At 39.8% G+C, this 13345-nt stretch overlaps 1 protein-coding gene across 5 annotated transcripts in view; it reads left to right on the top strand.

Annotated features, from left to right (window-relative positions):
* The window catches only part of TAX1BP1 (Tax1 binding protein 1), a 57843-nt gene that overhangs the window by 5554 nt on the left and 38944 nt on the right, over nucleotides 1–13345 (top strand). For all 5 annotated transcript variants that reach the window (XM_068152383.1, XM_068152385.1, XM_068152382.1 and 2 more), the window contains exons 3-4: nucleotides 8544–8646; nucleotides 12372–12559. In XM_068152383.1, the coding sequence (XP_068008484.1) occupies nucleotides 8544–8646; nucleotides 12372–12559 (291 nt within the window). The remainder of the gene's footprint in view (nucleotides 1–8543; nucleotides 8647–12371; nucleotides 12560–13345) is intronic.

The raw sequence follows: 13345 nt of genomic DNA, 5'->3' as shown, positions 1-13345 counted from the left end.
TTCTGCTTCCTTGTTGCTCCCCCTCCCCCCATTGTGTTTGGTTTTGGGTTGAATGTTGACTTTCATTTCATTTTAGGGGGCAGTGGTTTCATCTGTTCTGTCCTGTTTGCTAAGACTTTTTTTTATTGAAATGAATAAAATCCATGGATACCTTTTTAAGTAAATTTTTTATTTAAGTCACAAGTCCAAGTACACCTCTATCTCAGCAAAGCTGTCTTCAATAGATACTGGTTATTTGTATCCTTGTATTATCTTGTTCATTTTGCTTGTACAGCTGCATAGTGAAATGGATCAGGGAAGTAGTCTGTGAGAAAAATACCACCCCTCCTCCCACCCAGCTTTTACCACTATATTTCACAACTGGTTTATTTTTTGGGGCTGATAACTGTGTGATGCAGTGGGCAAGTGTGCTGGCATCCCAGTGATGGAGATAAATAGACTAGGAAGGTGTGTAGGAGAAAGAAGGCATAGGCTTTATTGTCATGACTGCTTAATGTGGAAGGACAAAGTGGCATGGTGAGCTGTTGGTGATGCAGGAGACTCCTGGAGTCTGAGAATGACTTCTTAATCAAGGTCAGCCCTACCAGAGGGGATGCAATATTGGACCTGATGGTCACTAAGTGATGTAATGGGTGACATGAAGATTAGAAGCAGTCTGGTTTGTAGTGGTTAGTAATCACAGACTGGCAGAGTTCACAGTCCTGAGGGGTAAGGGTTGGAGAGAGAGTAAAATCCGGACCTTGAGTTTTGGGAAAGCAAACTTGCTCTTCAAAGAGCCTAGTCGATAGGACCCCCTGAGAAACGGCCCTCCGGAACAAGGGAGCGGAACAGAGCTGGCAGATCTTTAAGAGTGCTTTCTGTGGAGCGCAGGAGCTCTCGATCCCCAGGTATAAGATAATGTAGATGAAATTTAAGTTTTTTGATGTTGTTTTAAGGTGATAAATGTTAAACTGTTGTATTGCTGAGTGTGGTGGTAGGTTTAGTAAGTTTGCAGACAAGTAGAGTAGAAGTGTTGATCTGCTTGAGGGAAGGGAGGCTCTGCAAAGGGATTTAATTTTGCTGAGGACCTGCAGTATCAGCAGGTTGTATCACAGTATCACCAAGGTTGGAAGAGACCTCAAAGATCATCAAATCCAACCTGTCACCCAAGACCTCATGACTAGACCATGGCACCAAGTGCCACGTCCAGTCGCCTCTTGAACACCTCCAGGGATGGTGACTCCACCACCTCCCCGAGCAGCACATTCCAATGACGAATGACTCTCTTGGTGAAGAACTTTCTCCTCACCTCAAGCCTGAACTTCCCCTGGCGCAGCTTGAGACTGTGTCCTCTTGTTCTGGTGCTGTTTGCTTGCAAGAAGAGACCAACCCCTTCCTGGCAACAGCCACCCTTCAGGTAGTTGTAGAGAGCAATGAGGTCTCCCCTGAGCCTCCTCTTCTCCAGGCTAAACAACCCCAGCTCCCTCAGCCTCTCCTCACAGGGCTGTGCTCAAGGTCTCTCCCCAGCCTTGTTGCCCTTCTCTGGACACGTTCAAGTGTCTCAATGCCCTTCTTAAACTGAGGGGCCCAGAACTGGTAATCTTGTGTATCTCAAGCTAATGTCTTTAGCCTTGCTGTGTCATTAATTAACTATTCCAGCAAAATTTTTCTGTTCCTCAGTTCTAGTTGGTATCTTTTTCTAAGCAATCTGCATTACCATTCTCCTAGGATTTTATCTCACTTTGTAGATGTGCTTTGGCATTGACTGCCACAGTGTACCCCTAGAGAACAAAAGGAAATTTTTATTTCCTAATGTCCACATTTTTAGTGGACATCTTGAAAATGGTGATCTGACTTTCTGGTGACCTAACATGCAAAAATGGAATTTACTAGGATTTGGAAGACTTTAACTTACTTGAACACAAGAAATTCAGTATTTGGGAGCTGAGCTACTGTTTGTGAAACTGTGCAGTACCTGTCTTTACATGCAACTTAATTTCTGTCTTTTCCATGTGCTGATTTATAGCAGCCTTGAGAATTAACTCATCCGTGGTCAAAACATTCTGTAACAGAACTTAACAGTGGATTTGATGGACACCTAAGGGGTAGCTTGGTGATTGTGTTTCATCATGACAATATAGCTGTATTTTTTTTTGTATAGTACTCTGGGTTAGTCTCCTTTGAACTGCAGATAACAGTAACACTTGTGTGAGTCATTCAGTGTCCTGTTTCTGTGGTTAATTGCTTTTTCTTTAAGACATCAATTACTTTCATACATAAAGATCACGTTATGAAGCCCAACAGCTGGATGTGTTACTGAGCACATGCATATAGCAATACAGTTTTTCTGGCATGGATCCTCGTTGCATGGGAAGGCATGATAGATAGAGGAATGGATAGTGGATGATATGTCCTGTTGGTAAATTAGCCAGGAATAGAAACAGTGCAGCTCATAACATTTTGAGTATTGTTATATCCATAAATTGAGGTGATTGTGATGGGTTTTGATTTACCCTCTGTGGAGAACCATGTTGTAAATCACAGAGAGAGAATGTGTTTTATTAAAATAAAAAGTAGTTCATGGGAACATTGTGGTGTTTGCTGTTTCCATACTAGCTGGAGAAGGGATAAGCAGGGTTGTGTGAAATTTTAACATGTAATTTCCTAAAAAAGTGCTTGCTATGGTAGCTCTGTGTGATCAGGGACAGAATTGTCATAGCAGTAGCTAGTAGCTGCTACCAATTTTGAAGCAAAGGATTGTGCCAATTTAGAGTTCTCATGAAATGTAACAATAAATGAGTATTTTACTTATTTTGCTCAAAGGGTAGGCTCCCTCCCACCCCTTTTTAATAAATTTTCATAGTAACCCTACCTCTGTTACTCTTTGATCTGTCATAACATTTCTTTGGGCAGTCATTTACATATGTAACAGGTTTTCATTTAGAGAGTTCACGTTGTTTCTATATTTATTTTGATTTATACCTAATAAGAGAGAAAGCTGATCCTATAGTGTAGGCACTTGGTCAATATAATTTTGACATATTTCTCTGAACGATGAGGTAGAAATACAACAAATGAGATTGGTCCCCTTGATATTTCAACAAATACCATATGGTTTCTGTAGTCCCAGTTAAAAGATTGCCTGGATGTGTTAGTAACATTCAGCAGAGATGGAGTTGGTCAGGCCTGGGCATGAGAGAACACCATAAGATTACAACCTTTCATAAACAGTCTAGAATACCTTGCAGCCATCTTCTGCCCCAAAATGTTTTAGCTTCAGGGCTTCTGCTGTATAACAAGTTTTTACCTTGCTGTGAGTAGTGAGGTCATGTCTGAAGTGAAGTCTGAAATGGCTTGGACTGAGGTAAGCCAAAGTTGCATGTGTTGTAATGTGATCACAGACATGCTAAGAAAACCAATGTTGTAGCTTTGACTTCATTGTTTACTTATTTTGAAACATCTGTGCCTTACTATTACTGCAGTGTACTTAAACATAATCACAAGTAAAAGCACTTAAAGTATTAATTTTTTTGAACAGTTTGATTCTTTCAGAACTGGCATATAGATCTCAGTAGTTGAGGATGATACACGGGTTAGTTGTTTAGGTGGGTTGGGTTGGTTGATGGGTTGGACACGATGATCTTGGAGGTCTCTTCCAACCTGGTTTATTCTATTCTATGTGTTCAAAAGTGTATTGTTGTTAGCAGCATGTTAGTATTAACAGTCCTCTATCAGGAATTTTGCCAAGTAGGAACTCCACTGCTCCTGGATGGTGCAATTTTTCCATCTGTTTATTGGCTTAGGAGAACTTGTTACCTCTAGCTGTCTGTTGTAGGCTGTTCTAGGCTGCAGTGGCACTAGCACTACTGGGACATTTCCAAGTAATGTTACTTGAGCTCAGGATTATGGCACATACAAAACTTGCTGTGGAGAAAGCACTTTGTAGGGTACTGGGCCCAACTGCATTTTGCTTAGACACTTGTGTTTGCTGTGGTTTGCATCAAAATAACTCTTTCTTACCATGTGAAATATGTAAAAGCTGCTGATTTATCAGGCTTTTCTTTCTGGGTTATTAATCTGTTAGTTAACATCTGGAAAGCAAGAGGGTAGCATTTATGCACAGCTTTTTAACTTAAAAATGGATTTGAGTGGAGTTTGAGAGTTAAATATGGAGAAGATAGAAGAATGTGTTGAACACCAGATTAGGAGGGACTTAATTTCTAATTCCGAGTATAAAATATTCGGTGTTTTTCTATTGGCTTAGGTAAGCCTAAGTCTTATGTGCTCTCTTATCTAAGAAACAAAAATGTTAATATGTTGATTTTTTTTTTTAACTGAGCAAAATGTTTTCAATGCATTTCTAAAAGCAATCCCATTGGCACAACCTGTCAGTGCATCAGATGATGAACTTGAATTCCAAGCTGAACATGTTTTTTGCGTGGTTCAACGGGTCATTCTCCTTTTTCCTCCTCTTAACTTCAGAAAGAAGGGTTTGTGCTGGAATTCTTATGTAATTTGTAATATTTGTGTTCTTGAATATGGATATTGCAATGTCTGCCATTACCCCTGTCTTTCTGAACCACTGTGTGCTTCCAGTGAGGCTTATCAATGAGAAAATTGTCAAAAGATATCTAGTACTAAAACAGAAGCTTCATTAAAGCCTATTGACAGATTTTATTTCTCCCCTTAAATCTAGATAACTAGACCTTAAACAGCCATTCATGAATTTTGCAATTTTTTTCACAGCAAATTATATTGGTTGTACTCCTCCTTTCTTTCAACTAAGAAATAATCCTATGAAGTTAATGAGTAGGAAAAACATTGAATAATGCTGCTGAGTTAATTTAACCCAGATGTCCTTCTTCCCCTCAGTTTAAGAAGGACATTGAGACACTTGAACATGTCCAGAAAAGGGCAACAAGGCTGGGGAGAAGCCTTGAACACAAGCTCTATGAGGAGAGGCTGAGGGAGCTGAGATTGTTTAGCCTGGAGAAGAGGAGGCTCAGGGGTGACCTCATTGCCCTCTACAACTACCTGAAAGGTGGTTGTAGCCAGGAAGGGGTTGGTCTCTTCTCGCAAGCAACCAGCACCAGAACAAGGGGACACAGTCTCAAGCTGTGCCAGGGGAGGTTTAGACTTGAGGTGAGGAGAAAGTTCTTCACTGAGAGAGTCATTCATCATTGGAATGTGCTGCCCAGGGAGGTGGTGGAGTCACCATCCCTGGATGTGTTCAAGAGGAGATTGGACAAGGCACTCGGTGCTGTGGTTTACTCATGAGGTCTTGGGTGACAGGTTGGATTTGATGATCTTTGAGGTCTCTTCCAACCTTGGTGATACTGTGATACGCACACTTCCCCTTTTCAAATGTGTACTGTGAGCAAGGAGAGATTTGTTAATATTTTTTCTGCATTGTCATGTTTTAAGGCGTGCAGCCTGTAGCAGAGAGGACACTCACCTTGTGATATCCTGTGCAGTGGAAAGAGCTCTTGCGTAGTCTGTGCCTGCTGATAGTTTGCATGTACCTCATTGAGAAATAAATTTTCAAGATAAGAGTGTATGACTGGGAGCTTTGGTAGGGGAAGCAGATGGTGGGTGACAGGAAATAGGGGGAATTGCTGGAGAAACTTGAGGGATAGACTTCCCAGTCTATTGCCTAGTAGCTCTCGATGTATCACAGTTCTCCATCAGTAGCCCACAAATGAGTCTTACTTGAAAATATGGCATCTGCTGAGAAACAGGCCAGGAATGTTTTTATTCTCTACATAGCTACTCTTTTCCTTGTATCAGTGATTGAAGTCTTAAATAACTTAAACATCCTTACCTTGATTACAATTACAACTAAATTATTAATAAAAATAACTTCTGATTTCAGAACAGATTATTAAATATACACCTCAACGTGTGATACCTTAAAAAAAGCTACAAACAATCTACAATCCCTGAGACAAATCAAATCTGAAGCTGAGTTGATCTCCTGGAGAGACTGTTTTTAGTTTTATATTCACTGGATTCTGTTCTTTCTCTGTTTTCCAAGATGTTAATTATCAGACAGAAGGATGTTAGTTTACTTGGGAAAGTAGCATAGGAATCAGTGTGTGGAGTGTGTGTGTTTGGTTTGTTGCTTGCTTTAACAGAAAGGAAAACTGCAGCAGGATGAAAGGTTTGCTTAAGTTCTATACAGCATTTGTTCCTGGATAATAATTCAGTTTTCATTCTAAAATTAAAAAGAATAAGATGGAGACTTTTCACTCATTGAGAACTATATTTGAGAAACTATCTGCTTGCTGTTTTTTTTGGAGCAGCAAGTAATTATATATATATTTCCCTCAAGTTCAGCAAAAAAGCATCTGAGTTGGATTTGATGACATGGCTAATGTGTGGAAATTTGCAAAATGTTTTTCCTGTGAGCTTTTATAAAGGAAAAATTGCTTTCACACCACCTTAAAGTCACTGGAAGAGCTTTCCATCTCATTTCTGAGGTTTAACAGTGTGGGAACAACCACCCCAGGAAATCTAACTTTGTGTGCTTTAAAAGCTTCTTGATTGGCGATGCAGGAATCTTCAACATTTTGGCTAAGAATAAGCTTAAGATGGCGTAAGTGACTCTCCTCTAGTGGATGTGTAGAGGCTTCTAATCATTGTTGCCTTAAAGAAGTGACAGTAGTTAACAAAATGAAAATTTAATCCAGTTTTGCTCTTGTTCATAATCCCCCCCCCCCCCCCCCGCAAGAATATGAACAAAACCAGTTCTCTTTTTCCAAAGGATTTTCCCACATGTCTTAATACAAAGTGAAGCAGCACAATAGACATCTGTGGAATGGTTTGTTTGTGTTAACTAATGCCAGTTATTTTCATATGCAAAATGCATGCCTGTATACTTCAGTTGTGCTGTTCTTGTTTATCTAAACATCTGTTTTCTCTTTTAAAGCTGATAGATCCTTAAATCAGTTCTTAATGCTTTTAAAAATGTGTGAATGCTTTTAAAATTTGCACTAAACACCATTGCAGTGTGTCCTTTATAAAGGAGGATTTGGTCTGCATTTGAAGTTCAGAAGTCTTGTCTATTCAAGTAATAGAACTAATGGTTTGGTTTGTAATTTTTTTTGCCTGTTGTGGGATGTAGCTTTTTTCTTCTTGAGCTGCTGTCTTGCCTGATAAAGACCGGCAAACAATTTTCCTCTTTTAAAAGTCACACAGTATCACCAAGGTTGGAAGAGACCTCCAAGATCATCAAGTCCAACCTGTCACCCAAGACCTCATGACTAGACCATGGCACCAAGTACCATGTCCAGTCCCCTCTTGAACACATCCAGGGATGGTGACTCCACCACCTCCCTGGGCAGCACATTCCAACGGTGAATGACTCTCTCAGTGAAGAACTTTCTCCTCACCTCGAGCCGAAACCTCCCCTGGTGCAGCTTGAGACTGTCCTCTTGTTCTGGTGCTGGTTGCCTGGGAGAAGAGACCAGTCCCCAGCTGGCTGCAACCACCCCTGAGTGTCCTCTTCTCCAGGCTAAACAATCCCAGCTCCCTCAGCCTCTCCTCACAGGGCTGTGCTCAAGACCTCTCCCCAGCCTCATTGTCCTTCTCTGGACATGCTCAAGTGTCTCAATGTCCTTCTTAAACTGAGGGGCCCAGAACTGGACACAGAACTCCAGGTGTGGCCTAACCAATGCAGAGCACAGGGGCACAATGACTTCCGTGCTTCTAGCCAGTTAGTGATAAATCAGACTGTGCCTAGATTTTGAGATGATCTTAATTATCTTTTTTCTTTTTTAGCTAGTGGACTAAAACTGATACATTTCTCCTTCACCATTATGCTGCTATTAATAGGCTTTGCTTTACATTAGTTGCTTTGGGGTTCAGGTTTAGATGTGTGTATTTCAAGCTTGTTATAGTATGTTTCTTCAGAGGATAGCATTTCTTACTGTACAGAGCTCTTGAAGTCTGAAAGCAGGTTTTTGTTGAAGTTAGTGCACCAGCTTTAGGTTTTTGTGCAAGCGTAGCACATATGCATGGGAGAGTTATCATTTCAGTGACATGTTGGTATCTGGTGTTGCAGAATTTGTCTAAAAGGTACTAGTTTAGCCCTGTCAAATTTGGCCTGTTCAATAGAAGAGAGAGCTAACTTTTTTGTTTCCTCATGAGCCTATGAATTGTGGACACAAAAGAGTCAGTATTGGCAGATGCCAACATCTCACTATAAGCTTCAGAATTAATCTTTGTGCTTTTGTGTTCTTTGTCTCTCAAAAGAAAATTATGTACCCAATAGTAGTTTAATGCATAGTGAAAACTGTCTGGTGTTTTAATTTATACAGACCCTTTTATTGCCTTGGACCCATTTATTGCCTTAGGTAACAAGCTTAATAAAATTCATGCTAAATCTTTGACATGCTTGTTAAAATATTCCTGATTTGTAAACATTGTTAAGTATCTTTTTATTGCATGTTGAAGCAGAAATATGCATATTACAGTAGGTTGTAAAGGCCAGGCCATGGTATCTTAACTGTACATAACAAATTCTTCTGCTTAATGCTTTTTTTTTTTTTAATCACCACTTTTAGGTTGGTTGGAGCACTGCAAGAGATTACTACACATTTCTTTGGTCACCTATGCCAGAAAATTATGTGGAAGGATCAACTGTTAACTGTGTACTGACTTTTCAAGGTGAATATACCTGCATTTTCCAGCCTGTATAGCTCTTTAAATACTTATCTGTTCATCACAATGCTGAGGGTTCTAAACTTTTAGAAGCATAAGTTGTAGGAGAATTTTCTGTACTTAACTGTGTGAAACTGTAAGAACTTTGTGGCTCAGTAGGCTTTTGCATAGTAATGGCCAATACTCATGGCTGATAGAGAAGCTCTGTTGGAAACTGTTAAAATACAGAAAATGACTTTGTTAATCATCCACAGGGGTTTTTTAATCTTGGCATCTCTTAATACATTGTGTATTTACACTGCCTCTAGTATCTAGACTTTAATTAGAATTATTGGGCATGAATAATTCTTACAATGTAAAGTGATGCTTGTCAAAGAACAACTAGATGATGGTTTGGGAAAGGTTCAGAGTAGTTGAAGAGGTGCAGAGGACCTTTTGACAGGGAGGAAATGAGGGAAGTTACCAAAGTTTTAAAGAAAAGAGTAAAGAGCAAACCAGAAGTTGTTACACCACTGTACAAATCTGTAGTATTAACTGTGTGTTCAACACTGCAGAGATCAGACCCTCTGCAATCTCAAGAAAGATGTAGTAGAATAAATGGATAAAGCACATCAAGGAAGGTCAAAATTCACAAATAGTTTCTGTATAGAGGTGTGGAGATGCGAAGATGAGAACTGCATGTGTAAAAGGGGACAACGGTCTGGGATTGTGGCCTAGGAGGTTTACATTTGACATTAGGAAGAACTTCTTTACCAAGAGGGTGTAGTGCAGCACTTGAATCAGTTACCCTTGGTTTGGAAGAATGAGAATTCCGTGCAGTTGCTGAGACATCACTGTGGTAGCTTCAAAGTGGTGCTGGAAATGGTCTCTTCAGTGGGAAGCTGGACTAGGTGACCTTCAGAACTTGCTCCCACCAGATTTTTCAGCCTGGGAAAGGGAAGTAATGAGAAATGAGTGATGTCTCTAGAACCAATGAAATGAATGGATTATCCATTGTTCATATTTAAAGAAGTAAGAGCCATTGATGTAAGCTACAAAGTGATGTGAGATGGTGATAATACTTGTTTAATACAATACATGTGCAGAATTTCCTGTCACTGGATGAGTGTCAAAAAACTACACCCATTTGAAGTTGCATGTAAAAAGGCACTTATGCTGAGCTTGTTTGATGCTTTTCTGCTTACTAACACAATTTTATGTACCATCTTACATTCTTTTTTTGACTTCTCAGACCTGGCTTTTGTCTTTGTGTGTTTGTGCTTATTGCTTGATGTGAATACAAAAAAGACAGTAACTGAAGTACCAAAATAACTACTGTGCTAGCTGCTTGTCTTGTTAAAATGGCAAATACTGGCAGCTTTTTTCCTGGTGCTTTTGATATCTACATGATCTGACTGTATTATGACCTTGAAATCAGTGAAGAGTCTGTGTGCTCTTTTGGAGCTAGAAGGAAGTCATTAGTTGCTTTTACAATTACCAAAACTCAAGGAATGAATGACATGGAGTTAGACTTGAAACTACAAGTGACCTAGAAACCTAGTACTCTACATGCCATTATCAGTCCCTTGTGCCTAGAAGTTTTACCACACATGAAGTGACCAGGTAACTTTGTTCCATCTGTTACATTCCATGCTGACAGTCCTCCACTTTTATAGAGCTGCCAGATTTAATCTTCAGACAGTCTCCCAGTTGTGTTTGGCAAGGTATTTTAGTGCTGCTGAGATGAAATCAGCAGAGCTCACAGGAGCTTGATTAATTGAGATGAATGGTAGATATTGTGCAGCTTGCTTGAAATATTTTTAATTATTTTAATCAAGTAGTTGTGCTGGAAGAAAATAATCTGTTCTCTCCAGTATGTGTTACAAGAAAAGAGACTTCAAATAGTATTGGTTCAAACAAATTCTTTTTAAATCTAAAACTTGCTGGAGCTGTCAGTTAGATTGTTCTGAACTTGTTTCTTCGTGTTGTTCCCTTGTTTGAGCCTTCAGTCAGGTAAGCTGAACTGCAGTGCTGTATTGGAAAGTGTAGTCAGGTCCAAAAGTAGAGACTCCTGAGGTTTTAGGATTACTTCTTGAGCTCCAATTAATCAAGTGTAAGTCTAATGGAAATATGATGTGCTTGATGCAAATGCTGTCTTTGCAGCACATGCAATGTTTTACTGTTTGTTGAAATAGTAGCTAAGAGTACTGGAAAAAGTCTTCCAGCAGTCTGGAATAAAGTTGATGAATGGAAATTAATTATAAAGTTAGAAAGGGAGCAGATTGAACCATAGTGAGTTATGGATAGGGCTGCATGTCATGACCTGCTGGATTGAACATACGGTGAGGATTTATTATGCTAGCATTTTAATCAAGGTGATTAGGGCATCGGATATTTAAGTCTTCTGAATAAAACCAGTTGTATTTTTTTTTTACTCATTCAGCTGGGTAAGGTGTGATTTCTTGCATGTACTAAGAAAGGTATAAAAGCTCATCAAGGTCTGGAAGCTATTGTTTAACATCCACTGTCCTTGTTTGAGCTTCCAGCTCCAGATAGAATGTAGGTTTACCCCACTTTCCCCTCCTTTTCCTACCGTAGGGAAAAGCTAGGCAGGGGAAGGTGAGTGGGAAAATGGGTAAACAAAACCAGACTTGCACAGAACTGGAAATTAATAAATGTAATATTAACAAAAGTAAACAAAGGCCCTGATGGACAGGGCCCCACCATGTGGGCCACAGCTCCCAGGCAGCAAGAAGCCTCCCTCCTGTCCAGCAAAAGCAAAGGGCAAGAGCTTGCTGACTCTAAGTTCTGCCTCTTAATGATTATGCAGGAAAGGGGATAACACATTACATTATTTGTGCCTCCCTCTTGGGATAGGCTTTCCATCCACGGTGAAGAGTTCCATCACAGTGTTCAGCAATTAATCCTTTACCGGCAACATCCACAAATGTTACTGTATAAATCCAGATAGGCAAGAGGCTTGATGTTGCAGCTTTAGTGGGCAGCAATATGCCCAGTCACACAGAAATTATGTTGAAATAATCTGCTAGTAGCTGGCAGTATTGCCCAGCTACCAGAAACATAATTTATTCTTGCCTTGAGAAGTCCAGACATTTACTTTTTCCTCTTTAAAAAAATTAAGCTTATTGTTAACCTTTGCCTCCCAACTCCTCTGATACCTGCAGCTTGTTAACTTTGTATCATACTTTCGGAGTATTCCCTTGCTTGGGTATTCAAAAACAACACAAGTAAATTGTTGTTACTCCACAAAAAACATGCAAAAAATTGAACCTGGTGAAGTTGCAGATGTCTTGTTGTGGCATGTCATTCTTTGTCTGTTGTCTTTAGTCTTACAGGTATTCCAAAGCCAAAAAATGGCTTAATTTTTGTTCTGTGATTGTACAGTGGTGCAATGTGATCCTGTTGCAACTTCAGGGCATATCATAGCTAATGATTCTTCTGTTTCATAAATACATAAACAGCAGTTATTGCCTAATGTATGTCAGGTGATGTGTACATGTAGCACCTTTTACCTGACACTGTTTTGGTGTTTGTCTTAAAAGCCAGGAGAAATGGTTGGGGGATGAAAGTCATTGGGTAGAGAGACTTTCCTTTCTGCTGTTTTGATAATTCATCTGTATCTTACTGAGGTAACAAGCATGAAATTTGTAACTTAAACATGGTCTGATCACCTATTTCCAGATGGAGACTTTTGTGTAAATGTTTCTTCAAATACAAATTCATTTTGATAGGCTATTACCTCCCAAATGACGATGGAGAATTTTACCAGTTCTGTTACGTGACTCATAAGGGAGAAATCCGTGGAGCAAGCACACCTTTCCAGTTCCGTACCTCTTCCCCTGTTGAAGAGCTGCTTACTATGGAAGATGAAGGAAACTCTGATATGTTAGTGGTGACCACAAAAGCTGGACTTCTTGAGGTTTGATTCACCATTTTAAAAAAATGTTACCTTCTTATTTACTTTGTTATTGAAGGACAAACCAGGAGGGGGGGAAAAACTGCATATGAGTGATGCATCTATTTCCGGCTTGTTCTCCAGGATTTGATTAGAGTTCAGAATATTTGCAGGTTGAGTAAAGGTTCAAACTGGTCACAGGTCTGGTGTAGCACTAAGCATAGACTGGGAAACCATAAGAGAGTAGGTAGTTCCACATCTCTCACATCTGTGCTCTCCAAGGTGAAAGGAAAAGAGACCCTTTGTGTGAAACAGTGCCCACTGTAAGGGGAAAAAAATATTGAAGTAGTAGTTCAATTTTGTATGTGCCCAAGTGAAGGGCCCTGGAACAAAGGCTTAATAATTGCAGGTGCCCAAGTATGTCAGACTAGCTCTTGTTTTATTTGAACCTCTGTTCTGTCTCTCATGTTCCTTGCTAGGTAGATGTGGTTACATTTGTCTGCTTACATTCAGAGTCAAGATGTTCGTACTTGCTTCCTGATATTTTGTAGGCTCAATATTACTTTAACAAACCCAGCAAAACACCAAAAAACCAAACCCTAGCAAAACACACACACAAAAAAAACCCCACCCAACCCTAAACCCAAACCAACTTGATTTTATGAGTTGCTTATTGGAAGGTTGCTCAGTGTGGTTCCCTTGTTTTGCCCTTTTGTCAGTTGGCGTGCCTGTATTCAATTTATAGCTTTAAAATTTAGGGATAAGAGGCTTAGTATGGAGGCACATCTGGGATATTTTTGCCTTTCAAAT

This window comes from Melanerpes formicivorus, unplaced genomic scaffold (assembly GCF_026170545.1).
Source record: "Melanerpes formicivorus ecotype bairdi unplaced genomic scaffold, bMelFor1.0.p_v2 SCAF_23, whole genome shotgun sequence".
In the NCBI taxonomy this organism is placed as follows: Eukaryota; Metazoa; Chordata; class Aves; order Piciformes; family Picidae; genus Melanerpes; species Melanerpes formicivorus.
This window is presented reverse-complemented; position numbering and strand designations above follow the sequence as displayed.